Source organism: Dicentrarchus labrax, unplaced genomic scaffold (assembly GCF_905237075.1).
Source record: "Dicentrarchus labrax unplaced genomic scaffold, dlabrax2021, whole genome shotgun sequence".
In the NCBI taxonomy this organism is placed as follows: Eukaryota; Metazoa; Chordata; class Actinopteri; family Moronidae; genus Dicentrarchus; species Dicentrarchus labrax.
Window position 1 is genome coordinate 8,948,279 of NW_026136716.1, and position 27,719 is coordinate 8,975,997.

At 45.2% G+C, this 27,719-nt stretch overlaps 1 protein-coding gene across 2 annotated transcripts; it reads left to right on the top strand.

The window, feature by feature from the left end:
• Positions 1–1,664: 1,664 nt before the first annotated feature.
• On the top strand, positions 1,665–14,871 carry LOC127378542 (insulin receptor substrate 2). Of its 2 annotated transcripts, none has more exons than XM_051427436.1 (3): positions 1,665–4,587; positions 5,030–5,529; positions 12,292–14,871. In XM_051427436.1, the coding sequence occupies exons 1-3, from the start codon at positions 1,901–1,903 to the stop codon at positions 12,294–12,296; spliced, it is 3,192 nt and encodes a 1,063-aa protein (XP_051283396.1). In that variant the 5' UTR covers positions 1,665–1,900; the 3' UTR covers positions 12,297–14,871. The 2 variants fall into 2 exon arrangements, with proteins under 2 accessions (XP_051283396.1, XP_051283397.1); XM_051427437.1 differs by having other exon boundaries at positions 5,033–5,529.
• Positions 14,872–27,719: the final 12,848 nt, after the last annotated feature.

The window sequence follows — 27,719 nt, forward strand, 5'->3', positions numbered from 1 at the left end:
TTTTGCCTCAGGCTGTTTATGTATGCGGTCAAATACTATGTGTTACTAAATCCTGGTGGAGGTGTTTATGTTTTTGCTCATATCTCAGATTATAGGTGACAGCTAATGCTGAAAACACATGCTGCTGCTGAGCTTAACCCCCCCAGCCCCCCGAGAAATTAACACTTGTGGAAAAACAGAAAAATAGGCAGCGGCCAAATGTCACTAGGATCACACACACACCCACACACACACACACACACACCGGCATCAACAATAACAATAATGAGAACAATAGTGATTAGAGAAGGCAGGGATTACCCTTAATCTGCAGTATCTATGTGTTTGTTTAAGGGGGTAGATATGCTCATTAAGGAGGATACCCTCCATTCATCTGTTCACACTGACACCTCATTGATAGAGGTGTAATCTGCTTGTTGGGAGATTATATAAAGCAATCCAAGTGTGTGTTTTGGGGGGGGGGTCTGATGGCCGGGGTCGCCCCACATGGACATGACTAATGATCATGAAGATCACACGGAGAATTACTAACATAATTACCGAGATGATCTGATGAACAGATGTCTGCGAGCTTCCTCCTGCTGACAGGCCCTTCACTGCCTAATGCAGCCACCCCAAGTGCTTGCTATTGAGCAATACTGTACCTTTGGTGCCTTCTGTTTGTGACTGATTGTGATGCAGGAAAAAATAGTTTTTATAAGGTAGGATCATGTGTGGGAAGAGTTTGTGTGTGTGTGTGTGTGTGTGTGTGTGTGTGTGTGTGTGTGTGTGTGTGTGTGCTGATGGCTGCAGAGGTGCAGAGTGAGCCAGAGCAGCCAGATGATGGCAGCATTTCTGCAGCTTGTTGTTGCTCTGAAGCCTCTGACGCATTTGCTTTAGTCAGTCCCCCCTCTGTGAGGTGGCTGTTTTTCATTCAACATGAACATTTAGTAAATATGCAGCAAAGTGCAGCATAAGCAAATACATCAAATCATACCTGCCCCCCCCCCACACACACACACGCTGCTGTTTGTGTTTTTGTTTATTTTGACACAGCAAAAGCTACATTTTCAAACAATTATGACCATAATTATTACCAAATGTGGACACTGCACTGCTGTGCTGGATGTGAGGATAAATGGTGAGGTACTGAAATAGGAAACCAGTTGGAGAGGAATACCCACAGGTTTAAAAATAGGCCACAACAGTCCTTATATAACAAGTGGGACGTCAGGGTTGTTTACAGTGTTTCTGCCTGAGAAATGAATGGTTACAATCCAGCATTATGTTGCACATTTCAAATCCTCATTAATCCCAACAGGCTCAAATGGCCTGTCAATCACACTGCACATAAAAAATATATAGCTATATTAGACACATTTAAAATCTAATTTTAATGGAGATATTCAGATGCTTTAACAGATAAAGCAAGCCTTGGGTGTTTTTTTTTTTTTGCACAACACTTTCATTTCACAGTGCACAACACAGCATTTCACATCATAAAAGGGGCTTTCTGATTTCTGTTTCTATATGAGAGAGCTGTTTGGGAAAACAGGGGGCGGGGTTTTGCCTGATTTGAATTATTTAATGATCCAATGGGAGGCGTCGGAGCCGGGTGATGGACAGGCACGGCCCCTGCAGGACGCACCGCCCCCCTATGACTCCGTGTTTTAGTCTGTTTTTAGAGCAGCAGCGTCACATGTTGTTTTTCTCCAGGATCAGATCAGTCCCTGGTCTGGTCCCACCGCACTGTTGCTTCTACCGCGGAGGACAGCGGACACAGCTATCGGTGTCTGCTATGGAGTAGATCAAATACGAAATTAAAAAACGGGTTATCTTTAAAGTTTATTCTGCTTCTTTTTTTTTTTTTTTTCCGAAACACTCTGCTTACCTGGAACTTGAAAACAGAAGTGGAGAGATAATGGCAAGTCCTCCGGCGACGGGAGGACACCTGTTATCTAATGGGACGAATGGCGTGAAGAAGTACGGGTACCTGAGGAAACAGAAACACGGACACAGGCGCTTTTTCGTCCTACGGGAGCCGACGGAGCGCTGCCCGGCCCGGCTGGAGTATTACGAGAGCGAGAAGAAATGGAGAAACAAGTCCGCCGCGAAACGGGTCATAACTTTGGACTCCTGTCTGTGCGTAAACAAACGCGCCGACGCCAAACACAAGCACCTCATCGCCCTCTACACCAAGGACGAGTACTTCGCCGTGGCTGCTGACAACGAGCAGGAGCAGGAGAGCTGGTACACGGTTCTGACGGATCTAATAGCCGAGGGGAAGGTGTACGACAGCCCCGCTTCCACCTCCTCTTTAGTGGGCTTTGAGGAGACCAGCTACGGACTCATTGCTCCTGCAACAGCTGCCTATAAGGAGGTATGGCAGGTCAACTTGAAATCCAAAGGCTTGGGTCAGATCAAGAACCTCACTGGAGTGTACAGGCTGTGTTTGTCCAGCCGGACCATCAGCTTTGTCAAACTGAACTCGGAAACAGCTGCTGTCAGTTTACAGCTCATGAACATCCGCAGATGCGGCCACTCAGACAGCTTCTTCTTCATAGAGGTGGGCAGGTCAGCGGTCACCGGGCCTGGGGAGTTCTGGATGCAGGCGGAGGACTCAGTGGTGGCTCAGAACATCCACGAGACCATCCTTGAGGCCATGAAGGCCATGAAGGAGCTGTCCGAGTTCAGGCCGCGGAGCAAAAGCCAGTCAGCCAGCACCAACCCCATCTCTGTGCCCACACGACGCAACCTCAACAACCTCCCCCCCAGTCAGACGGGCCTGGTGCGGAGATCCAGGACAGATAGCATGGCAGCCACGTCCCCAGGGAGAAAGTTCACATCCTGCCGGATAAGAACGGCCAGTGAGGGAGACGGAAGCGTGACCCGGCCAGTGTCCATGTCCATATCTGTGACTGGAAGTCCCACCAGTCCAAACTCTGGGAACCACCTCAGCAGGTCCCATACCCTCAGCAGTGGGCGCACCTGCAGGATGCTAGAGTCCTCCTCCAACCTGCATCACAGCCGGTCCATGCCGATGTCCAACTCCCCTCCTGCTGCCTCCAGCCCCATCAGCATGTCTCCCAGAGGGGGGGCCAGTATCTACACTCCTGACAAAGCAAGGCGACCTTTCAGCTGCAGCGCCTCCATCTCCGGCTCCCTCAGCGACACTGGCTTCATGTTGTGTGACGATTACAGCTCCAGCCCGGGCGAACCCAAATTCCTCCCCCTGACCCGCAGCGACACCCCTGACTCTCTGTCCAGCACGCCTCCGTCCCGTGACATCAGCGACCCTTGTGGCTACATGATAATGGAGGGGGCGAATGGCAGCAGGTCTGGGGCTTACGGCGAGGGTCTGGCGTTTGACAAGGCTTACAGGAAGCGGACGCACTCCCTCACCACACCACGTCAACAGAGGGTGGTGGCGCCGCTGTCGTCTGCCTCCCTGGATGAGTACACGCTCATGAGGATGGCCCACGGACAGAACTCTCACTCCGCCTCGCCCAAAGTGTGCTACCCTGAGGATTATGGAGACATTGAAATCGGTTCATCCAGGAGCTCCAGCAGTAACCTTGGCGATGATGGCTACATGCCAATGACGCCAGGTGTAGTGTCCCAGTCTGGCAGGGCAGACAACTACGTACCCATGAGCCCCATGTGCGTCTCAGCACCAAAGCAGATTGTGAACCCTAGGGTGCACCCTCAGGCGGCTGCCAGCGGCGGCTACAAGACCAACTCCCCCTGCAGCAGCTCCCTGGAGGACAGCGGCTACATGAGAATGTGGTGTAGCTCCAAATCCTCCATGGAGAGCCCAGACAGGAATGGTGAATACATGAACATGTCACCTGGAAACCCACCTCCACTCCAGACCCCCCCTGACTACTACTTGGGCCTGATGGCTGGCGAACCCACATCAGCGAGGCCGGCTTACCAGGCCGGCTCCCTCACGCTCCCTGCTAAACTTCAGGCCTCCAAGAATGAGGAAAGCAGCCAGTATGTGTTGATGAGCCCTCAGAGTTTGAGGCAGAGGGCGGGTGAGTCAGACTATTATTCAGTGATGCAGCCCAGTGCAGCTCAGACCTCACCCCTGAGCCCCTCGGTACCCTCCCCAGTCAGACACGGCCGGGCGGACACGCTGCCCTACAGAGGGAGGCTGGGCAGACCTAACAGGCTATCCCTAGACACCCTGAGGACCCTGCCCAGCATGAACGAGCACCCCCTCCCCGGAGAACCCCGAAGCCCTGGGGAGTACATCAACATTGACTTCAGCGGTGCCAGATTCTCCCCGCCCTCCATTGTATCCGCAGAGAGCCGGTCTTCGTCGCTGGGTTCCAGCGGCGGGGGCCCGGGGAGGTCGTCTCTGACAGACTACATAAATCTGGAGCTGGGCTCACACTCACCCAAGGGGGCTGACACTCCCGCTGAGCGCTTGGACACACTCCCAGAGTTATCAATGTGCCCCTGCTCAGAGGAGGATGGCGTGTACCATCTGGATAGTGAGAAAAGGTCTCAGGGCCTCGGTGATGAGGTGAAAAACGACTACACTGAGATGACATTCGGGATGACCAGCTCGCCTCCACAGCTTGTTCCTCAGAACACAGCAAGGTATGTGTATCTGTGTGGGGAGGGGAGGGAATATCTGTCATTTATTCTCATTTATTCCAACAGTCTGGCTGTGTGACTGATCCCAGGCGGAGACAAATATGTGGTTGAAATATTACAGAACATGCATGTTAATTATTATATTTTTTACTCAATGAATAAATGTGGAATGGAAAGTGATTGATAATCAATATTAAATGAATGAATCCAGATAGATAGACAGATAACATTATTCTTGGTTGATTTCCTTTAATATATTTATACTGATCACAAAGGAGATCACAAACAGGATGTATAAGCTTCAATATACAGTAACTGGAATGTAAATTGTGTAAAGAGGCTGTAACTCAACATCCAGTAAATATCTTTTAATATTTTAGTAATTGGATTGTATTTTAAATCTTTAGTTTATAGCTTCTCTCATATTATAAACATTGTTCTCCAGCAGCCAGAGCAGCATGGAGAGGAGGCTACCACTGGAGGATCAGGGAGTCCCAGAAAGCATTGGGGTCTTCCTGCTTGGGGCCACCTCTTCCTCCACAGTTGACCCCGACTGCTCCGCCAAGGTGATCCGGGCCAATCCGCAGGGACGCCGGCGCCACAGCTCCGAGACCTTCTCCTCTACCGCCACAGTGACGCCGGTCTTCCCCTCCTTCGCCTGTGGCGACATGGTGAAGAGGCACAGCTCGGTGGAGAACATCTCGTCCCGGAGCAGCGAGGGCTCCGACGAGGAGTACGGCAGCCCGGTGAACCGGCAGAGCGCGGCCGGCTACCCGAACGGACTGAACTACATTGCCTTGAACCTGCTGGACAACAGGGACATGGAGAAATGCGAGGACCTGGCTGGCTTCAAACCCACCAGCAGCTGCAAAGGGGGTATCAATGGATTACACAGCACACCATATGTCTGTTTGGGATTCAAGGAGGCTGCAACCACTGCCAAAGGTGAGCGAGGCCGATGTCAGATGTGTTACTGCTGAATAATGTGTCCAACCTTTCAGCTTAAAGTGCTGCAGGTGTTTTTGTTTAAAAGGAGGGAGTGAATTGTTTCAGGAATGTGAAAGGTAGCTCTTTTTAAACCAAACAAAAGAGCAAAGCAGTTCGGTTTTACTGTGTGAAAGAGCTGCGATGTGCAGTTGGAAGAGGGGAAAAAAACAAAACAAGGATGAATCCAAACTTGCATTTCCTCTAAATTCAAATTCAAACGGTCTCTGTGGATTTCAAAGTATGTAAGTAGGTGGTGCTGATGTGGCCTTCAGGTGCTCCTCTTTAGCTCCTGCTTTGGCGTACTCACAAATCCTGTAAACACAAGCAGCGTCAAAAAGAAGACGAGTGGCTTCTGATCTTACTTGCAATAAATCACGGTTTTTATTTTTTAATGCGTTTGGAATCATTCCCATTCTGTAACCCTGACATTTCCCACAACACGTGAACGCAGCACAAGGCTGCTATGAAACGTGATCAAGCCGAGGGCTCTGAAGTAAACAAGCACCATGACTGAGCAGGACGCTGCCTCGCTGCTACTGTTGTGGGCTGCAGACACTAAAAATACACAAACACATTTCGGAATTCCACCAACGCATATTGTGAATGGAAAAACAGAAAGGAGAGCAGAAATTCATTTTAACGCATCAGACACAAGTATGCTGTAAACATAGTCAGGGGTATTAAATAGTTCCTTATCAAGTCTATAAAATTGGTTTACTATGGCTTGTTATTAGCAGTAATGCCAAAGGAATGCCACCATGCTGATAAGTAAGGCTTCCTCTCAGTTGTAATGTCACACTGAGCCGCGGGCATTTCCGGCTGTTGTTTTTCAGTTGGGTAGGCTTTAGGATGTGTTGCACATCAATGTGACCCCTTACTCCCACCATCCCGTGATCAATACGGTGTCCCAGAATATCCCCGGCGAACAAAATAAAGCTGTGGTCGTGGGACAGCAGACGGTGTAAACGAAGAGCGCAGGGACAGCAGAATGTTGACTTTAAAGCCACATTTGACTCTCTGTCCCCCACTGGACACAGAGAGCTCACATGTGTTTGCGGTGGCCGGGGGTGAGGAGGGGGGTGGTTTGTATGCTTGACATGTGAGGCCCAGCACAAGTGGATATGTGTTTTTGTGTGTGTGTGTGTGTGTGTGTGTGTGTGTGTGTGTGTGTGTGTGTGTGTGTGTGTGTGTGTGTGTGTGTGTGTCCTTGTAGGCAGCGGAGGGGGAAAACAACAAAGTGGGCGAGTTGCTATGCGGCCATCAGGTAACTGGATGTCACGGTCCGCATTCCTGGCAGAGCGGGTTTTGAAAAAGTGGCTGTGAGAGGGGCCTGTTTTTGTCCCGGCTCCAGGCCCATTTTGAATAGAAAGTGTCTTTTATTTCACCACAAGGCCCCTGTGTACAGAGAGGAGAGAGAAGTCATATTACGTTTCATTTTTAACACTCTGAAACTGATTATTTGCACAGTCGGTGACATTGTGGTGAATAAAGAGGGATGTACCAACTCAGCACAAGCCCCCTCAGGATGGAAAATCAATTATTTTCTCAGAAGGACCTTCTGCATTTACTTGCGTACATGACTGAAGTCAAATGGCTGTTTTTCTGTTAAACAGGTGGTAAAGTGAGTTAATGATGGTCTGCTGCATCCTTTCAGAAACTTGATTTGCAGCGTAAGGGCTATTAGCAACGCGTTGTTTGTTTTCTTACCCGGGGTGTGTTTGTTTTGCACTGTTTTGTTCTGTACTCCTGTTTTGATCGAGCGCAGATATTTTTTTATGGCCCTAATAAAGCTTGTTGAAAGTAACTGACCAGGGAGAAGGAGGGGAAAAGACTCCCAGCACATACATGTGGACTCTAGCACGTACACATGTGGGGCAGTCGGGGGGTGTTTTTTTTTCCCTCTCTTCTCTCAGGGACCTTTTTTTTTTTTTTCCAGTGGCGTAGCCTGCATCCGCAAAACACTTGGCAGAGATGTGCAGAGAGAGAGAGTAGCCTGTTTTGTTTTCCAGCGCTGCTTGCCTGACTGTTTGCGGGAGAGCAAATTTAATGCGTGCATAATGGGGCAGGATGGCACGTGCACTCCGCTGCCCTTCTGCCTCATTAGGCTGTTCACTTAGCAGAAGTAAGACAAGCAGAGAGCGAAGGGGGTGGGGGGTGGAGGAGATGGAGCACAGCCTTGTATGCTCAGTAGAAAGAGCAGGGGAGGGGCTTGAGCTTTTTAAAGCAACAAACAAACTCTTTGGTGAGGCCCCCTTCCAACCAAGGTGCATTCTGGGAGCGCGGGACCCAGGATGGTAGGCCCGATGGCTTGTTTACTGAACACAAAAAGCGGGGTGAAGGAGGTCAAAGCGCGCTACGGGGCCGGGGCGTGGGGGTTAGTTTGGCGCCGGGCCCCACTGCCGGATTTGATTTCGTGTTTATCGGGACGTCACGCTGGGCCCCCCTGGACCATGTGCCATCCTGACCCAAATGTCTGCAGGTTTTCCTTCCAGCCAAACACCTCCGCGCCTTGACTGTGCGGATTAGTTTGCCCTCTCCGTGAAATGTAGTTTGCCTGGAATGAAAACCTGCTGACTCTCACCACTCTAAACCAATAAGCCCCGGCTGCCCCTTAGAATTCAGCATTCGCCCCCCCCCCTACACCCATGTGACTGCACCGCTTCCAGTCAACAAAACCCTGAAGTCATACGCTTTTGGGTTCATGTTTGTGGCGCTCCACCTGGAGTCAGGTAAAGACGTCTTGCTGCCTTGCACAGTGGGGGTCAGGTGTTTGTTTACATCTTGTTTTGTCAGCAGGCCAGCCCATGTGAGTCTGAGGTGGTGTTTACCTCTGCCCTGACCCAAGCCGCTCGCCTTCTCTCGCGGCTCTCTGGCTAGCCGCAGCTCAGCCAGGTGGATGTTCTGTACCAGACCCAGATTAGCCAAGTCAGCCGTCTCTGTTTCCAGGTACTATTACGTCTGACTAATACCTTTTTATCTGACGGCGGCAACCAACTCATGCTTCCTCGTGGCGACTCAAGACGCTTGATTAGCACAGAGAGGTTCTTACTACAGTTAGGCAGTTTGCTGGTGTATTGATTTGATTTCTTTTATGTTCATGATCCTTTCATCATCAGACACAGTAGCAGGTAGAGGATAGGGGATAGAAGGAGGGGGAAAACACTAAAAGGGGGCTCCAAGACCAGAGGAGCCCCACTATGACGCTCAGAGTCCCTCCTGAGTGCTAGTGGCAGATGGTCACTCTCTGGAGGGCAAGTGTGTGAGAGTGTGTGTTGGAGATGGGGAGGGGGGTAATATGGAGTGGGGGGGGGTTAAACACCTGCCACCCTGCCCCATCTTCACACACATGCAAACACTCTCATTACACTGATTTCCATTCCCGCTCTAGCATGTAAACACATACATGCCGCTATATGTCTCTCTCATGCACACACACACACACACACACTTAACATCCCCACCCACTCACCATCCCTCCGCTAATGACAGCCCGCCATCTGCCGCGCCCACAGGCTGCAGAGTATGACCATCAGCATCGAGTGTGTGTGTGTGTGTGTGTGTGTGTGTGTGTGTGTGTAGTTCATGGGCCAGATTAGAAGCATTCGTGTCCATCTACTTAAATGCCGCTTCCGCTTAACGTCATTCAGTCGGTAGTATTGCGAGTGATGTCATCGCAGACGTGATGTGGGGGGGGGGGCAGATCCAAGCGCACCCGGAGCGTGTTACGTATGTTACTTACATTTCCTGTTCTGTGTTTGCTGCGATGTTAGCGGGTGCAGCGAGCGAAAGAGGTCTAGTTGCACAGCCATGCATCCCTAACTCGCTCTGAGCATGCTCAGTAGCTGTGGCTGTAGACACAAACCCTAACCCAGCTCTACTTCTCCTCTCTGTTAAAGTAGAGCTGCAGCGATGAGTCAGAAAAATAAATGATTATGCAACTGATTTGATTAATCGATTAATAATTTATGCCAAATCATCTCCAGTTCCAGTTAGATTTTTTCCTGTGTCAGTGGTTCCCAACCTGCCTGCGGGTCACTGGATGAATCTGAGGGGTTCAGGAGATGCATCATGGGAGGGGTTAAGAAGACAAACAGAAAGCTCTGTTGCACAAATTAGAATTCTTGTGATGAGCGTCACAAACATTTGGGAAACACTGTCTTGTGTGATAGTAATTGTTACAAATATAGAGATAAATCCATGATGAAAACAGACTTAGACATTTGCATAAGAGCTGCATTGATACCACTTTTTCCACTGCGCCCTTGTGGCTCTATTTCTGATTTTCTACGTGTGACATTTTGTTCAGGCATTTGTGGAATTACCCGTAAGGGTGACACCTGATTTTTACCCATCAGCCTGATTGTCCAATCCATTGTTGCTGCCTCCCTGCACGCCGGATCAAACACACGCATAGCTGTTAAATAGTTTATTTACATCCGCGTCAGACCTGCACTGAAGCTCAGATCTCGCAAACATGTCAAAGCAGTGCAAATAGCCGAGGTAGGAAATCCAGAAATGCCATGTTATTTGATATATGGAGAACAAACATGCACACGTAACACACTGCAGGCTCTTGTGTCAGAGTTTCCAGGCAGCGTGTCTGTGTGTGTAGTGTGTGTGTGTGTGTGTGTGTGTGTGTGTGTGTGTGGGTGTGTGTCATGGCACGGGGAGGAGGGGGGCTAAAGTAGGCCGGGATGTTCCAGACAGAAGCGCTAGCTGCTAGATAACTGCGTGGCCAGCGTTCCCCACATTTAGCCAGCCACGGCTCCAGATGAGATTACAGCCTCTGCAGGCGAGATTAGACGGCCAGGGGTAGATCAGTGAGAGCCAGCGGCTACTCCACCGACAGCAGCTGGGTAATACGTAATGCAAGGTGTGGGCATTTGTTCGCTTGAGCCTGTCCAAATTTTTAGATTGTAATTGGGCACAAAAGGGCTAAAATCAACAGGAATCCATTTGGAGATTGGCTGTAAAATCATATCTGAGGAGCATTTTTTCCCTCACATCAGTCAAACAGTAATATCCTCCCAGTTATCATTTGTTGCTCCACTTTGTCCCCACAAGTCAAGTCAATGTATACCAGTGAATTCTGGATGTTTTTGTAGTAAATTATATAAGATACAGGGACTTATCTTGGGATTTAGTGACTTAACATCCCCAGTGTCCTCAACTACCCTCCGTCCCTCTGTCTTTTTATCGTGCTGAAATAGAATTAACAGTGTTTGTTCAGGCTTTTTTATGCAAGCGTTTGGTGACAGCTCCAAAAATGGCCATCAGCCTCGCTCTCAGCCCGACCGCCGCACATTTTTGCGGCTATCCGCCGTCTTTTTAAAGGGTTTCATCAGCCTTACGCTGATAGAAGTCTCCCAGCCCAGAGACAACCATGTAATCCTTGTGTGGTTTCGTGACACATGACTGCAGCGAGGATATTGTCCCCCCCCTGGAAACCACTGCCGTAGCGTCTCTAGGGCACGTCCCCTTCATCCCCTCCCCTCCCCTTCCACACACACACACACACACACACACACACACACACACACACACACACACACACGTAGTGGGTCTCCAGCTCTTTCTGGAAGCTTCCATTTGATCCATCGGGAATTCTTCCTTCTTCCTGCTCCTCCTCCACACACACACACACACACACACACACAGAGCAGCTTTTAAAACACCATAAAGCGCCTCAAAAATTATCACTATCTGCTGCAATATGAGTGCAACCACAGCTCTCTGTATGTCTACCACAGATGCATCAGCTACTGTACTGTAAGCTGGTCCTCCTCTGTACAGAGTGTGTCCATAGCAACACGGCAGCGCGACAAGAGACCCCCACCCCCCATCACTCTACATCCCAGATTATGTAATTACGACCGTTGCCGACCAGCCTCCCCCTCCCCCAACGTCCACCAAGCGCTTCCCGGGCGAAACAGCCGGCGTGTTAAGAAAATGGCACAACCCATCCAACCACAGCGTGATAGAAAGAGGGGTGGAGGGTGGAGGGGTGACCACATCCAGGTGGAGCAAAGTGAACTCCAGCGGCCGGCTGTCCTACCTATGTACAATCCCACTGCATGCGCACTAATAAACCCTCCACACACACACACACATCATAATGAACCACAATTCATACCAAGTATCCTCATTAAAAACAAAAATATGCATAAAACCATCACACATCCAAATCCCCCCCATTTAACGTGTGTGTGCAGCACTCTCTGTTCTTGTTATTCAAGCTGTTTTTCCTTGTAATTGTGGCACAAAAACAACCTAATCTGAGTTCACACTGTACAGTATGAGACTGTTCTCTCAGGTCTGCAGTCTGAAAGGTCGGAATTGTTGGCTCCTGTGTTGTTTGTGGGGGGAAATAATGAGACTACAAACTGGGGTTTACTTCTTTTTGCAATCAGAAATGTTGCAATGGGAAGAAGAATCTAGCAAAGTTGAAAGTAAACAATGTATGGTTTAAATTATTAAGTAAATCAGCTTTACAAATGTTTTATGAGGAAGGAAATTAATTGGACACTTTCCTTGGTTTCTCACAATGAGTTTTGAAACATCAAAACAACAAAAAAACACTGTAGTGCTTCAGTAATTAACAGTTTTTGTTCATTAACAACATACAGTGTCATGTAGTGAAATACCTTCAGAAAAACTGTTGAAATCATTAGATATTTCCACTAACTCCCTCTTTTTCCTCTCTTTTGTCGTCTCTTTCAGACTGAAGGACTCCTTTATCCTCAGACTTGGCGTCTACACAACCTGCTGCTCGACAAAAAAGAAATCAACTTAGCCCTTCTGCTGGGCACCGTGGCCCTAAAAGACTGTCTGGACCCTCAGTGACACTCGCACACAAACACATGCACACAGGAAACAAGCAGGTCATCATCTATGCATGTCATGAATTTGCTGAAGGCGGGACAGGTGTGTTTGTGTGTGTGTGTGTGTGTGTGTGTGTGTGTGTGTGTGTGTGTGTGTGTGTGCGTGTGCGTGTGTGTGGGGTTGTGCGTCTCATGTTCCCTGCACTTTTCGGAGGCCATTTTTTTCCTCTGACCCAAATTTGGGCGCAAGCACAGAAGCAAAGATAGTCAGACAATAACAAAACTCTAATGGTACCCAGATACTATTTATTTACTTGAGGGTAGTTTCATGGCTGTCTGTATGAGTGCGAGTGTGTGTTTCTGAGGCAGAGTACGACCAACCGGCATGTCAGTGAACAATGAAACTATAGAAATGGCCCAGGGAGCGAGGATACCAAGGTACACTGAGTATATAACTATATTTAGAGATAGATATTAGATATTTTATTTATTTTTGGAAGATGAATGTCTGATAAGACCTACCCAATGCCTTAATGTCTATACTGTCCTTATGTTTTTTAAGAGATAAATATTCTATTTCAGTATGTCTACCTACATCTCTATATTGTTATTCTGTTGTGAAAGTAACAAGCCTAGCTTACCATTCAAATATTATTTCAGAAATGTACAGTACAGTGGGGCTGCTTGAGAACTGATTTATCGTATTGATATTAAAGTATTTTCTTAATTACTAATTTCTTATTTATTCTAACCTAGTTTATTTTTTTGTCCAATCAAAGCGCTGGACTTAAAGAAATATATTTCTAAATGTCTTTAAGAGTTATGCATGTCCTTATAACTCAGCTCAGACCCCACAACACCAGGCATCTGAATGCACTGTACCTCCCACAGTTCCTCAGTCACTTGAGCCTGAAAACCTCACACACTCCTACCTTCAAACCTACGGCCTGCTGTTAAGCTCAATGCAGGCCGCCCTGCTGTGATATCATTTAACGGTACAACTGTCGAGAGGTAACGATGGAGGGGCGGAGCCGATGATAAATGTTGGGGGGGGCACAGTCGAGACAGTTTCCGGTCTGCGAGTTGAGGGGTGAGGCGAGGGGGGCGCCAGTGTGCGAGCAGTGAGGGGAGGAGGGCTCTGCAACACAGACAGAGTAGAAAAGGGGCCAACAGCCACATCTGGCAACATCATGGAGGTTCACTGGAGAACCAGCTGTCTGGAAAATGTAACTCTATTGCAGACAGCGTAAAGAGTTTGATTTGGCTGAAGAGAATTATGTAATGTTAGACGTTAAAGCAAGACTATGTAACGATTTAACAATGTGACAACTGTGTAACAATCACGGGATACAGCTAAATGCTGGAACAGTGTAACAGCAGCACTGACTTAGTAAAGTCTATTGTACAGCACTAATGGTTGCTAACATTAGCTATTACAAAGTCATTTAATTTGAAGACATTTTTTTAAAAAAAGTGAAATTCTGCTGCTCCTCAAGAGCTTTGAACCTCCAAAATGGCCGCCAGATGGTTTGTTAACATGCTCTAAAAAGGCCTCTACGGACATCCTAACTGTGTGGTCTTTGTGTCGTCCACTGTGCCGACTCCAACTGGCTCCCAGCCCCTTTAGTGTACAGTAGATTGTAAAACTTTTAACCATGTCTGAATGTATCGCTCAGCTGGTGGGAACACCGCAGAAACATAACGTGGGAAACGGTTGACTTGGAGTTGAATAATATTGGAGCTGTACCCCGCCAAGTGGTGGTATCTATTTATCTTCAGAGTCTTGAATGTGTATATTTTGTACATAAAAAGAGTTTAACTAAAAACAATCTATTGAAAATACATAGAGTACCTAGATTTGACCTATGTTGCAATGATATTCCTGTGTAAAGACTTTGGCTACAGATTTTTAAAATGGGGACGGGGTTTTTGCTTTGGGGTTGTACAGTGTATTGTATGCTTTTCTCCCTCACAGTCTCTGTGACTATATGAAAAAAAATACTGTCTATTTTATTATAGCGATCTCTTTGCCTTGTCGACACACTTTACCTAATGGCATATGCAATAGTGACATGAATACAATCTAGTTTACAACCGTGGAACCAAATGTAACATTGCATTGATTATTTTGTTTTTGTTTGTGACGAGCAGAAGCTGTTTTTTGCTCCTTGTACATTTCTCTTTCTGCCAAGTGTTTTGTTCTTGTCGCTGGGAACTTTTGTTCTTGACATGTCTCAAAGCGCTTTCCCCATTTCTGTGTCCATGGACGGACTCTTGTTTTACAGATTGATCTCGGATTGACTCAGTCTGAATGTGTCGTTGTCTTCCATTGTACATAGTTCAATATACTGTTTATTGTGATGCTCACAAGAGATGATTATAATGATTTATAAATCCTGGTAGTCGAGTATTGCTTTTGTCTGTATTGATTATGGATAGCAACCTACAGAAATAAATGAATTTATTTAAAGAGATACAACTTTGTCTTCATTTCTTTCCCACAGGTAATATCAGCTTGAATGACATATAGTATAGCTGTGGTGTAATATTAAGATCCCCTCAGTACAGTTATATCATAAAGTTATCATAATGATAAAGAAATAATAGAAATATAATGTTTCCCAACGGAAATACCTTCTAACAGTACAATAACACACTGTTGTTGTTTTTCATATAAAGATATATCCTTGAAAGAAAGATTATGTAACTTTTGCTGACCAGACTTTAGTTTATTGCTTGTAAATTAAACTTTAGTCTAATTAAAAAACTTTTTTTTTGCCTAAAAGTTGGCAAACTGATTTTAAATCCTCCTCCAAACCTCACGAGACTCCAACTCCCATCCTGCCCCTCTTCTTCTCCCTCATCCACTGGAATATCATGCATTTGGCACAAAGTCTTATAGCTTCCTGTCTGTGTGTCGAGAGAGGAGGATATCCTTCCTCCGTCCTGTGGAGAGCGAGTTAGCTGAACTCTCTGGCCGTCTCTCTCTAAGTGTTTTTATTTGACACACAGGCCGAGGCAGGAAGCTCATACTGAGCCAATGACTTCCTGCCAACCCACGCGTCTTGTCAGAAAACACTGTGTAGTCAAAGTCGGGAGGTCAACAGGTTCGAAACATGAAGTGAAGAACACATTTCACCTGTTTCTGTCTCACACACGCTCATATGGGGAGCTGGGACACAGGAACCTTGTGGCATATTTTCCATTGACGAGGCTACATTTCTTATCATTGGTTACTTATTATTGGTTAAAACAAGCATACAGCCTTTAAAGGTCAGGTCATATGAATCACAAAAAACATATTTTTCCACTTTCGTATTTAGCCATGCAGGAATGTTTTTATATTTCCAAGGTTTTGAGACCGTAGCTGTCAACATGAATGGAATTTAGTTTGTGGTATTTAAAATGATAGTTTATATTTCCTTATATGCCACCTTATGGAGAGTAAGATAAGACTGATACCACGGTTTCTTACATACAGCTGGAGCTAGAGGTGATTAGTCTAGCTGTACAAAAACAGCATTTAGTAAAACACTACAATTTGTTCTGTTGTTTGTCAAGAATTAAACTAATGATCATTGTTACTTTTAGTGTTAATTGGTGACATTTAGAGGTGCTGGTTGGCAGATTTCTTAAACTTTGGACACAGTCAGGCTGTTTCTTTCCCCCTGCTTCCAATCTTTGCTAAGACTGTTAACTGCCTCCAGACTGGCCTGGCTGTAGTCTTAGTAAATGCTCACTACAAGCAAGTTTGAAACCAAAAGCACGACTCTGAGACCAGAAAATAAAAAGTTCAAGTTTAATCGAAGTCGAAACCAGGCAATTTGGGGAGACAACGTATCTAAAAGGGGATCGGGTTAGAGATCAGGACTCCAAAAGGTGAAACAAACAAAACTCAGGCAGGAGGAGAAAATGGTTGGACCTTTAAGGCAGGAGCTGCTGGGGGAATGCATGGAAGCGGTCCAATCCTGTATATAGGTAGGTGGGGAGACTCAGGTGATAGGGGAATGGCGGGAACGCAGGGGTTACTGCAGGTCAGGTTGCAGGATCTGTAGCGACAGGATAGTTAGGACACGGCGGGGGGAAACGAAGACAGGGAAAATGTGAGGCCAGGAATTTGCTGACATTGAGACAGTCTTGTTTGAAGCAGAAAGTGAGCAGCATTCAGGGTACTACCACTCTCATTCTGCATTTATCAGCTTAATTAGTCACCCCGGGTCTCACCCAGTGTGTCCCCTCGAAACACTGAACCCTGTAATTATGAAAAATATCTCACTCTCACTCAATGTGATTATAATGCAGCTTTAATATTCTTTATGGGCACCACATCACAGAGTCTCTGTCTCTCCGGTACAAAATCAAATCACACACACACACACACACACACGCACACACACACACACACACACACACAAGTGGCCGCTGAGGGCACACCTCTAGCTGGCGTGTATTAATTAGCAGTATGACACTGTCAGTGGGGCTCTGCTCTGCTGCCAGCCAGTAACCAGCCTTACATAAGAGCCCACCACAAAGCCACAATGAAGGACACGTGTTTCTCACTGTCTGTATGAGGGGAAAAAAAAAACGTCTTCTCTTTTTCTTTAACAAAATCTGTATGGGCACATTTCTGCTCTGAAGGCAAACCACAGGAGAAGGACACGAAAGCAGAAGTCTTTGTTGCACGACGCTTTTGTTGTCTTCCTCGAACTTAAAGGACAGCTTGCTAAATAAAATGTGTCAGGGATGTGAATTTCTCAAGCTGTGCAACAACAGTTAAGGGCTCCTAAAATACAGTTTACAGGATGCTCCTTTGAAGTGACTGTGTGTATGTGTGTATCTGGTCTATTCCTGGATGGCCTCAATTATTCCCAAATTTAGAATCACATTCACAATCACATGCTTGCACACACACACACACACACACACACACACACACACGCAGGCAAAGCAAGCAAGAATTGATCGTGGCTGAGATACACGGAGCCATGAAATCTACATCATCATTGGGGTCTCGCTACTGTCGGAACTTGTGACATTTCTTGTCTCTTTGAAGATCAGGACATTTCCAGTTTGAGTGGAATCAAGTGGCATGCATACTTTCCAAAGGGGATCATGTAAAGACAGTATGAAACATGTTAACTAAATAAGCAGCCTTGAGTGGATTTGTTAATCTGATTACGCACGAGCACATGAAAATGTACTGTAAGCACTCCAAACATTTGCACATGACATCCATCATTTTATTACATTATTTGATAGTATTTAATAATAGTTTCCACTATAAAGCAAATAAATGTTTCTGCAAAATTGTATTCTGTGAAATCATAAGGGACCAGTTCTGTTAATACTGATGGGATAACAACTGACATTCACGGTGAATTGGTTAAATAAACGTCGTGGAAGAGTAGCTCCACTGGGAATTAAACTCGTGACCCAGGCCTGATTTGTTAGTGCCTTGATCTGCAGATATCGGCCAAACTGGAAATAATCACGTGAAATTGAACTTTAAACGTACGGTATGGACTCGATTCACCCCGCCGTACTGTACAGCAGAATAGCGTGTGTGGTATGCGCTGTAGATTAGGGTCTTAAAGAGTGAATAGCTGCTCCTTTGGCAACCTTATCCACCCTGTGCTCCATTGGGCCTTCCTGCCAGCTTGCTGTACTGCAGCTCTTGAGGGGATTGGGAGTCGCTGGCCCCATTATTTCTCCCTGAATCAGCCTAAGGAGGGTTTTTAGCCAGGCTCATTGAACTTTGCCGCGCAGCAGCAGGGCGGAGCTGTGACCCACTTACAGTAGCCAGATCTGGCTCTCCACTGAAGAGGCGACAGAGGCACACATATCTTGTGATCCCACATGAAAACATAACATACTGACATATATTTTAGAAATACCATACTAAATCAAATCCTGATCAGAATATGTTGCTTATATCTGTCACCACCCCTTCTCCAAAACTCCTGCCTGTAATGAGTGAGTGTTTTTGGTTATTTTTTAGCCTTTTAGTGCGAGTGAGACGGGTTTCTGTCTTTGTCCTCTCTCTGCTCAGCTGCCCGTCATCTCCAATCAAGCACTGCATGTCTTCACCTGATCACTACGCTGACATCTACTCCCCACTGGATCATTGTGTCATACACAGTATGTTCATGTGCCTCGCTTCAGCTCAGTTAAAAGTTATCTACCAGCTTATTAGTTTGCATGCTTGCCTGTCTCCCTGCCAGAGTTACTTACGCAGGTTCTCTCTGTCTCCAGGATCACCTATCTGCCAGCTCTCCACCCCAGTTTGCCAAGCCAGGCGGCAGCTCTCATTTCCCGTTTTTTCTCTCCCGCTGTAAGCCTTCACCCCTGGATACCTTCCCTCACCCATGCCCAAACATCAGCCAGCCACCAGCTCACCTTTTCTTGCTAATGTTATTGCATGTCGCCCCGCGGGAGATAAAGACAGCTCATCGCCTTGGAGCTGTTGAGCTGAGTGCACATCAAATATTTGTTCATGTATGTTTTGCGTGTGAGTTCCTGGATAATCCTAAACATACAATGACTGGAAGCAATGATACTTTGGCATACATTGCTGCATGAATTCAGCTAAAACCTGGTCAATTAAAACACCATGTCATTATTCTGAATCCCCAGTAGTCTGAAAAATGACCCTTTGGATTTGTCCGACAGCCCATTATCCTGAAAACAAAAGCCAAAAGGCCTTCTATTCTGAACATACACACTCAGGTGTCACCAACTTACTGTACAAAAGTAACTGATATTAACTAATGTACTTAATTAAACACAAACAGTGATATTTCCCTAAAATGTTTCAAGTATTTTTGGAAAAAGCAGACTTTCGGTTGAATGGGACTTTTTTTTCGACCTATCTGTGTTTCGGAAAATGGTCCTTTGTTTTCGTAATGTGTTGCCACTGTCATGTTTCTGCTTCTCTTCCACTGTTCTTCGCTCCCTTTGGTGACAAGTTCCTGATACCAAAAGTTAAACCTGTGTCGTAAGCTATTGTTAGCAGGGCAATAACAGTAACCACCATTTTACTGCTGCGTCTGTATATATATATATATAAAAAGAATAACTTTGTACCAAGCCTTACAAGGTGGAGGTTATGGGAACCATGTGAAGTTAGAAAAAGGTGAGGCTGTCTTGTTCACTTTTGCCCCTGTTGTTTGTTTGTGTCTAACTTGTCCAAAAGAAGGAGGAGAACTGTAGAAAGTAAGGGGGTCATGTGGTCAGCGACTGTCTTTAGTACCAGTCTGCAGTCTCTTTAGGTATTTCTCCTGAAGCAACAGCAGCACTCTAAGTTACACTGAGGTCAACAGGTCAGCCAGCCCTGATGCATTCTCTCTGAACCTTTTTGGCTTTTATCAGCCATCACTTCTGCACCCTTGCTCAAACAGAAATCTGCTCTGAGGCAAAAAATATGGATGCTTGACTTAGTATATGAAGACTGGACATTTTTCATTTTGACCTATCATTTTTGTTCACAGAAATTCTTGCTGCAGTGCCAGTGAAAGTTTCTGGGTTAAGTTTTCCACTTTTTTAAAAAGGTCTTGAGAGCCTTACGGACCATGTGTGTTAGCATTAGTATTCCCGGGCTTGTGCCTGCTCCTTCTCAAGCCAGGGTGGTTTAAGTTGGTACAGAGGGCATTAAATGATCCCCAATATGCTCTTTTAGAATTGTTTGGCACTCGTTTTTCTGCTGCTTTCGATAAAAAGGCAGAGAACAAAAACCTTGCACATTTTTGTCTGTGAGGGAGCCTGTACACGCATGTGAGTTTATTTGTGTGTGTGTGTGTGTCAATGGAAAGCTCAAGTCTCTGCAGCTCTGTATCTCTTGGTCCATAGCATTCAGACTCCACGTGTTTGGACAGCATTTGGAGCTCAGGTCCCGCCCACTCCGCACAAACACTCCTGCTGCTGTTTACCACGCTGGCAGTGGAGTGGAAGACTCCAGCCTGCCTTTCCACATGCCGTCTTATCAGCCGACACTCTCTCACAGCTCGTAAACATGTTTTGCAAATGAAATTCTCTGGGAAAACACTGTTGTAATAGAGCCAAACATACGTCAACTCATATTTTTGTGTCTCTGATGAGCTTGTATGATATCCAGTGGGCTGAAAGCAAGTCATGTAGACAGCATGGTATGTCCGTTTACTATTTTGGAGTGAGCTAAAACAGATTGCAGACCAGCCAGTATGGTGGTTTTCTCCTATGCAATGTTTATTGCAAAACGTGGCATGTGCCCAATGACATCTTGAGTGGCTGTGCTTAGGGTCATCTACTGATTACAGGGTTGCGGGTTTGATCTCCACCTCCAGGTCGTGTCAGGAAGGACATCCGGCATTAAAAAGTTTATACCAAATCAAAAAATGCGGATCTCAATGCCGGGTTGGGCGGGGCCCAGTTTGCCAGTGAGGTTTAAAAAGATAATCCTCTGAAAGAAGACCCAATGACGTCATGCTGGAAACCTTTTTCAGGTCTGGAGGAAAAGTTAATCTCTCTGGTTGGGTTAAACATCGGGGGCAGAGCCTATCATTTAAGAAGTAAGAGGAATGTTATCAACAAAAGGAAGTGGCAGAATAGGAAGTTAAGCGCTACTATGGCCTTGGTCAGCAAGGCTAACATGCAAACTTAAGGTTGGCTGCACAATTTAATGATCCAGAGATTCAGGTCAAGTCCTTCACAAATCACAATTATCCTCAAGGGGCTTTATGACACCCTCTGTCCTTAGAACTTTGATTAGGATGAGGAACCCCCCCCCAATTTAAAAATTGAAGAAACCTCACTAAGGTATATATATAAATCTGATAAACCACATTTTGTATTCAATATCCATATTTTCAATGCAATTGTTCCATAAACTGTCAACTCCCTGCCACCGAGAACAACACAGATCATCAGTGAAGCACAAGTGGTAAGTCGTAAATGCAGCTGATCTAAGTTCAATGCAACTTCAATGCTGTGTTAGTGTTATTGCAAGATAACAAAAAATATGTTGCCATGAATTTAGTGACAGATTTGAAATAAGTATTATAATGTTTTTCCAACTACATTCTACACAAAATTCTTCTTCTTATACATCTATTTCACCCCTATTGAGCTATAAAGATAAGATCATTCCTCATGGAGGTATCAGCTCATTTGAAAATATGATCTCAGTGTACTTTATGTTTTTTTGTGTAAGTTCTTTAGATGAGAAAAACAGCTTTGGAAACCTCTGGTTGAAGCATGATGGCCTACATGAGTCACTGCAGTCCTCGGGCTGAACACGTGAACAGACCAATTAAATGCTGGCTAAAAGCTAATATGCAAATCCGCAGTCTGACAGCAACAACCTTTAACTCCGCTATGCAGGTAAAAGAGTTACGCAAAACCTTTAGACGCTGAGAGGATGATTTGTTTCAAGCTATTTACTTTACTCCCTCAGGTTTTTAACAAAGGAATCTCGATGGCTATTTGATGGCCTGCAGCTACAGGATGATGTTTTTCTGCACTGCATGTCAGTCTTTGACTTATCGAGAACAGGATGTACTTGAACTAAATGCTCACATCGGCATGATGACATTCAGGAGGTAATGTTTACCTTGTTAGTTTAGCGTGTGAGCATGGAATTAAATTTTGATGATGATGCTGCTAAATTAAAAGTCAAATTCATCCTCCTGAGACCATGAATATGTACAAAATATCACGGCAGCCCATCTAACAATTGTGGAGATATTTCATCTAGCACGGCTAAAAGGGTTGAGCGCCACATTCGTTTTTTATGTAATTTAATCCATTATTTACCACGAAAAGCAGACTTCTTGCTTTATTTTGTGTACACATCTTTTGAAATTCGTGGAAAAGCAGAATAGAAATGCAAAAATCCACATTACACTGTTTGCCCTCTGACACTTAATCCACACGTCAGGAAACGCAGCCTCTGCATGATATCTGAGTTTTAAGCACGGCATTCTCCGCCACAGTCAAAACCCCAAAACACGCGAGGAGAGATTAGCAGTTATGGTGACTTTGATGCACACATACAGTCATGCACATAAATCCTGCCAGCTTATTCATGTTTCCAGCTGTGTGGGTTTGACCTTTACTGCCTGAGAGCAAACAAAATTAAAGACACACAGCTGTAAAGAGCATTTTCTCAGATAATTACTGAAGACACCTAGCTATGTGTGATCACAGTTTGTTCTCTGCATTGCAGTTAAAGACCCTGTAAAAAAAAAGAAGCACCTATAAAACCATGTATTTTGGGTTATTTCCTGGAGTTGTTTGTATGATGTTCTCACTCATACTACAGTGTTCAGGTGTGAGGTCATTTGGTGCCACCTGTGCTCAGGAATTTGAACAAACCACACCAAACATTCTTGATGTGAACACGCCCTTCAGATGTTTTTGTGAAGAAGCTTGACTCCACACACGTTCCTATTTCTTAATACAGCTTCTCCGTGTACATACTATACATGTGATACATTCAGCATATCAGAGTCGCTCGTGACGTGACATGCCTTTTTTTTTTTTTTTTTACTGTAGCTTCCTCCGGCTCTGCGTGGTTGGCAGTGATGGTAACAGGTCCGCTGTAGTGGACGAGGATGCTGTTTCAGAGCAGAGTCACTGAGACACTGATGCTAATGAGGCATTAGCTTAAGCCTATAATGCAGAGCATGGCAGTTTAACATAGAGGGAGGCCCTCAGCACACGACCAATCTGACTCACTGGATTTGGGATGATACCGCTGGGGGCCTAAAAGCTACAAAACACACATTCAAACACAGACACACACACTGATGCATTGTTTACCCAATCTAATCATATATGCATTATTATATTTGATTATTAGCTGGAGTATCACTTGCATTAAAATGGTCAAATTCAGACATAATAAATATTAGCACGATATAGTAAGACTGCTTTTTCATTTTCAGTTCACCCAAAAATGGTCCAATAGCATCTGCACATTGTCACATAACTGCTGCAGGATGTCAGGGAGTAAGAATCATTATAGAATTAACATTAGTCACAGAAGAGGTGCAATAGTTACTGGCCCACAGGCAAGTGAGAAAATACATGCATTCTGAGTATTCCTTATTCCTCACTTCATCCCCTCATGGAAATGAGGAAACTATAACTATTTAGAAGTAGGTATACTCTGTATACCTGCGTGTACCCTGCACTGCACCACTGATAACTACTACATGAACTTGACCGGGCTCCGACGAAGCACTACGGAACAACATCTATAGAAAAGTACATAGTATGTAAAATGTTGTGTGTCAAGGTATATGGAGGGAATGGTATTTATTGATTTCTTGCCAAAAAATGAATTTATTTTCATTTTGACTTTAAAAGCTGACGTGGAGGCACAAACATGCTGACAAACACGTAGGCCTACTGATCTTGATCTTGAAACTGAAGATAAATATTCCACATTCATCCTCTTAAAGGACCAGTGTGTAGGATTCAGTGGCATCTAATGGTGAAGTTGCAGACTGCTTCTAACTGAACACTGCTCTCGTCTGTATTTGACAACTGGGTAATGAGAACAGGCTGTGAAGTGTGTAGGAAAAACTACGAAACACACTAAAGCCCCTCTCTACAGCCTGTTCTGGGCTCCTGTAGAAACATGGCGTTTCTTATTTCAGGTGATTATACACGAATGAAAACATATGAATACATGTGAATATTATATTCCATTTCTGCCAATAGATCCTCCTAAATGTTACACACTGGACCTTTAAAATTATGCCCTAGACAAACACAGACACGCGATGGTTTGTCAGTCTTTTCCTACCCAGAACATATTTTATCTTTCTTTAAAGAGCTTTATTTCCATGGGGATTGTATAATTTGACATGTAATATTACTTCAATGCTCAGAGTATCTGAATTTGAAGAAGAATGAGAGAACAAATGAAAAGCATTGCTTGAAAGACTCAGATCATGCTATACAGCGTTGTCCCCTCAGATAATCTTATTTCCCCCCTATACATTCCTCTAATCTCATCTCTGTAAACGTATTAGTGCAGCTCTATCTGTAAAGGAGAGCTGTGAAACCAGCACCTCCTCTGAGCCTGTTCTCGGTCTTAAGGTTAAACAGCTATATGAAAAGTGATTTGTGTCAGTCTGCATTAAAGTTTTAACACTCGGGGTAATGCTTAAATGTGGACGTCCGAATGAGGACCTTCTGTGTATTTAACATGAATGTAATCAGCTTGTAGTCTTGTAATGTAACCTGTCTGCCTGCGTCTGTTAAAGTCTGTTTCAATGCTTCTTTAAACAGCAGCAGCTCTGAGTCTGAGCCAAGTTTCCCCTCAGGGTACTATAAAGTACAATAAATTCTATCTTATCTTATCTTTCCATTAGTGTGAGCGTGTTGCCTATGAATGAATGAAGACAAGAATTATTTCATGCTCACTCCTGTTGGACTACAGGCTTTTAGTTCATCTTTCAAATTCCCTTTTAAACCCAGACTTTTATGAACTTTGCTCTAAACCTCCGGTACTCGCTGCACTGCCAAATGAGAAAAACTATCCAAATCCATCTGCTTAAAGTCTAACATGAACTTCTGGCATTTAACCTTTTACTAGCTGCAGGATGCTAGGCTAATAGAACATTAGCGGGCTGCTTAATATGTATATTAATAGATTAGACTTTTGGCGTGTTTGCAGCGTATTTCAGTCCTTCCAAGCATTCTTCCAGCATTCCTCGACCTGTCACTGTACCTACAGTGGCAATTAACTGACTACGCAAATGGATGCTTGCAGTTCTGGTTGATTACTGAGCTCTCTAAGCCATGCAGATTTTAATGACAGCTTGAGTTTGTATGCATGTGGGTCACTGAGGCCTCGGATCTGCTTCAGCCTCCAGCGTCTGGCCTCCGTAGTCGTGCCGGTGCCTCCCTGTTTTTGACCTTAGTCCCAGTGCTTGTTTACCTGCTGAGTGGAATGTGGAGTTATGTAAGGCTTAATCTATCAGAAAGTACATGTCCCTCGGTTACCTGGGCCACAGGGCAACACACACAAACACACACACTCGGACGTCCACCCTGACTCACACGCAGACAAACAGCTTAATGATACGGACTTCCTGGTGTCGCACAAGGTATATGTGAATTGTGCTCAAATAAAGAAACATAAACCTGCGCACACACGGCTAAGCTTTACAACACACACAGCACACACACGAGCGTCAAGGCCTTACACTGCGTCTGAGCTCACCGAGTCCTGACGCGTGGACTTTTACAACCAATAACCTGGCTTTTACAGTCACACAACAAAGATAAAGGCCCAATCAGCTCACACATGCTGAACACACACACACACAAACACAGTGGAAACACACACCTCAGGCGTTGTTAAGCAGTTGGAGTGTTACCATTATAGAGTCTATGGAAATTCCCCCTCATGTTTGCTGAAAACGTACCTCTGACGTGTTTCTGTCATATGTTTGTGTGTTATTGACGCACAGACGAGGTCAATATTTCTTTCCAAAGGTTTCTATTCATGGAGCCCCCCCTGTTCGAATTGTGCCCGCATGCATCTCCTGTGTGGGACGAGGTCAGACTGCTCTTAAGCGCCCTCGGAAAGTCTGTTACTCACCACGTCGGGTATCAATGGGCCATGGCTTGTAAGGTTTCCACATAAACATATCAGTTTATTGAAAGTAAAAATAGACGTCTGCACACAAAAAGCACACGTGTGACAAATATATGTGCGCAGCCGCTGCACAATAAGAGACGTGTTGCAACCATTTTGCTTTGTATGCAGTTCCAGTTCAACATACTGAACAGTACATTTCATAATCTTATATTTGAGTAAGATCATTACCAGAAATTCAGTTTTGTGTTGGTGTCACATGCAGCAGAGCTGAAGTTGTTCCTATTGTTTTTTAATGTAACAGCAACACTAGAGAGGTTCTGCTAAATTAGTCAATTGTGTGCCCTACTTCCTGCAAAGCTGCACGAGTTGAGTTTTTTGTAGGTTGTATGCACAGAAGTGTTACTCCACAGTCTGCTACTTCCCATATGCCCTGTACAGTATAAACCTTTCACCAGCAGCTGTCTGCAGGAGTTTGAACCCGGGCCCAATCCTATTAGTGGGACTGGGTTAGTGCCTATAGGAATCTTAGTCAGCAGCACAACACCCACCAAACCGAGGTCACACCGGGGGCATGTTTGCGTGCGCAGCAGCCAAGTAAATCATCCGTCAAACACGCCAGCCACGAGGCTAAAGCTTACAGAACAGGACAGAGTCAGAGACACACATTCAGAGGGGCTTAATGGAGAGTGGTGGCACGCAAAGATGCAGTACCCAAAAACCAAATCCAGCAAACAGCCCTCTGAGAGTGACCCGCATGTACTCTGTGCTGCCTGCGAACACGCAAATGAATTCAAAAACAGAGATCCAAATGGCCGTGAACTCAACAGCAGGTGCGGGATACTAGCTAGATGGCCAGCTGTGGACCCGAGGAACAACTGCTTTGGGTAGCTGTGATAGGCCGCCCCAATGTTCCCAATAAACAAAATAAACATGAGATTATCTTTGTATTAATGGCAAGTGTGCTGTAAACAGAGTGTGACCTTTCGTTGTGTGCCTGATGCATACAGGACCAAATGAGACACCTGCATGTGTTATTATGAGTAGAGCTACACGGCTGTTTTGCTGTCAACTCCCAGTTGAAGTTCTCTTTTTTCCGACAAAACACGGACTTGATACTTGTTTTTGTCCTACTAAGGAGAAAGCCAGAGCTGGGAGGGGGAGCAGGGTTTCAGACGGCTTATTGTCATCAGAATAGCTAACTGTGGCCTTGGTGCAACGAGCAAGCCGCTTTCTGATACAGAGAGATTCATTATGTTCACATTTGACATCAGAATAACACTCTCACTGCAGAAAACAGTTAGCTGAAAGGTTTCTAAAGGCAACACTTAAGTAAAGGTAAATGGACTGCATTTACACACTGATGGCACAGCCTTTGGGAGCACTTTGGGGGTTCAGTATCTTGCCCAAGGACACATCGGCATGTGGACTGGAGGAGCTGGGGATCGAACTGCTGATTGGCAAATGAACTGTTGTTGTTGTGTTTACAACAGTGATGTCTAGCTTTGGAATATTAAATCATCCATCTTTGCTCATTAAATCTCAGCCTTTCTGTGTAAAAACTACAGGTTATGAACTTCTTTTTGTAGAATAGAAAAATGGGTAATTAATCATCATCATATCGGCCGAAAAAGAATCCATATATCGTGCAAAAAAATAAAGACTGTGAGTAAATGTTTGTTTACAAATGACCAGATTTTAGCCGCTCCAGTTGCTCATTGGATTACGGAGAGCGACAA

Bases quoted from the DNA above. Each gene is read 5' to 3' on its own strand.
- LOC127378542 (XM_051427436.1), top strand. From the start codon at position 1,901: ATGGCAAGTCCTCCGGCGACGGGAGGACACCTGTTATCTAATGGGACG. The intron at 4,588-5,029 runs GTATGTGTATCT...ATTGTTCTCCAG, and splicing joins GTTCCTCAGAACACAGCAAG to CAGCCAGAGCAGCATGGAGA.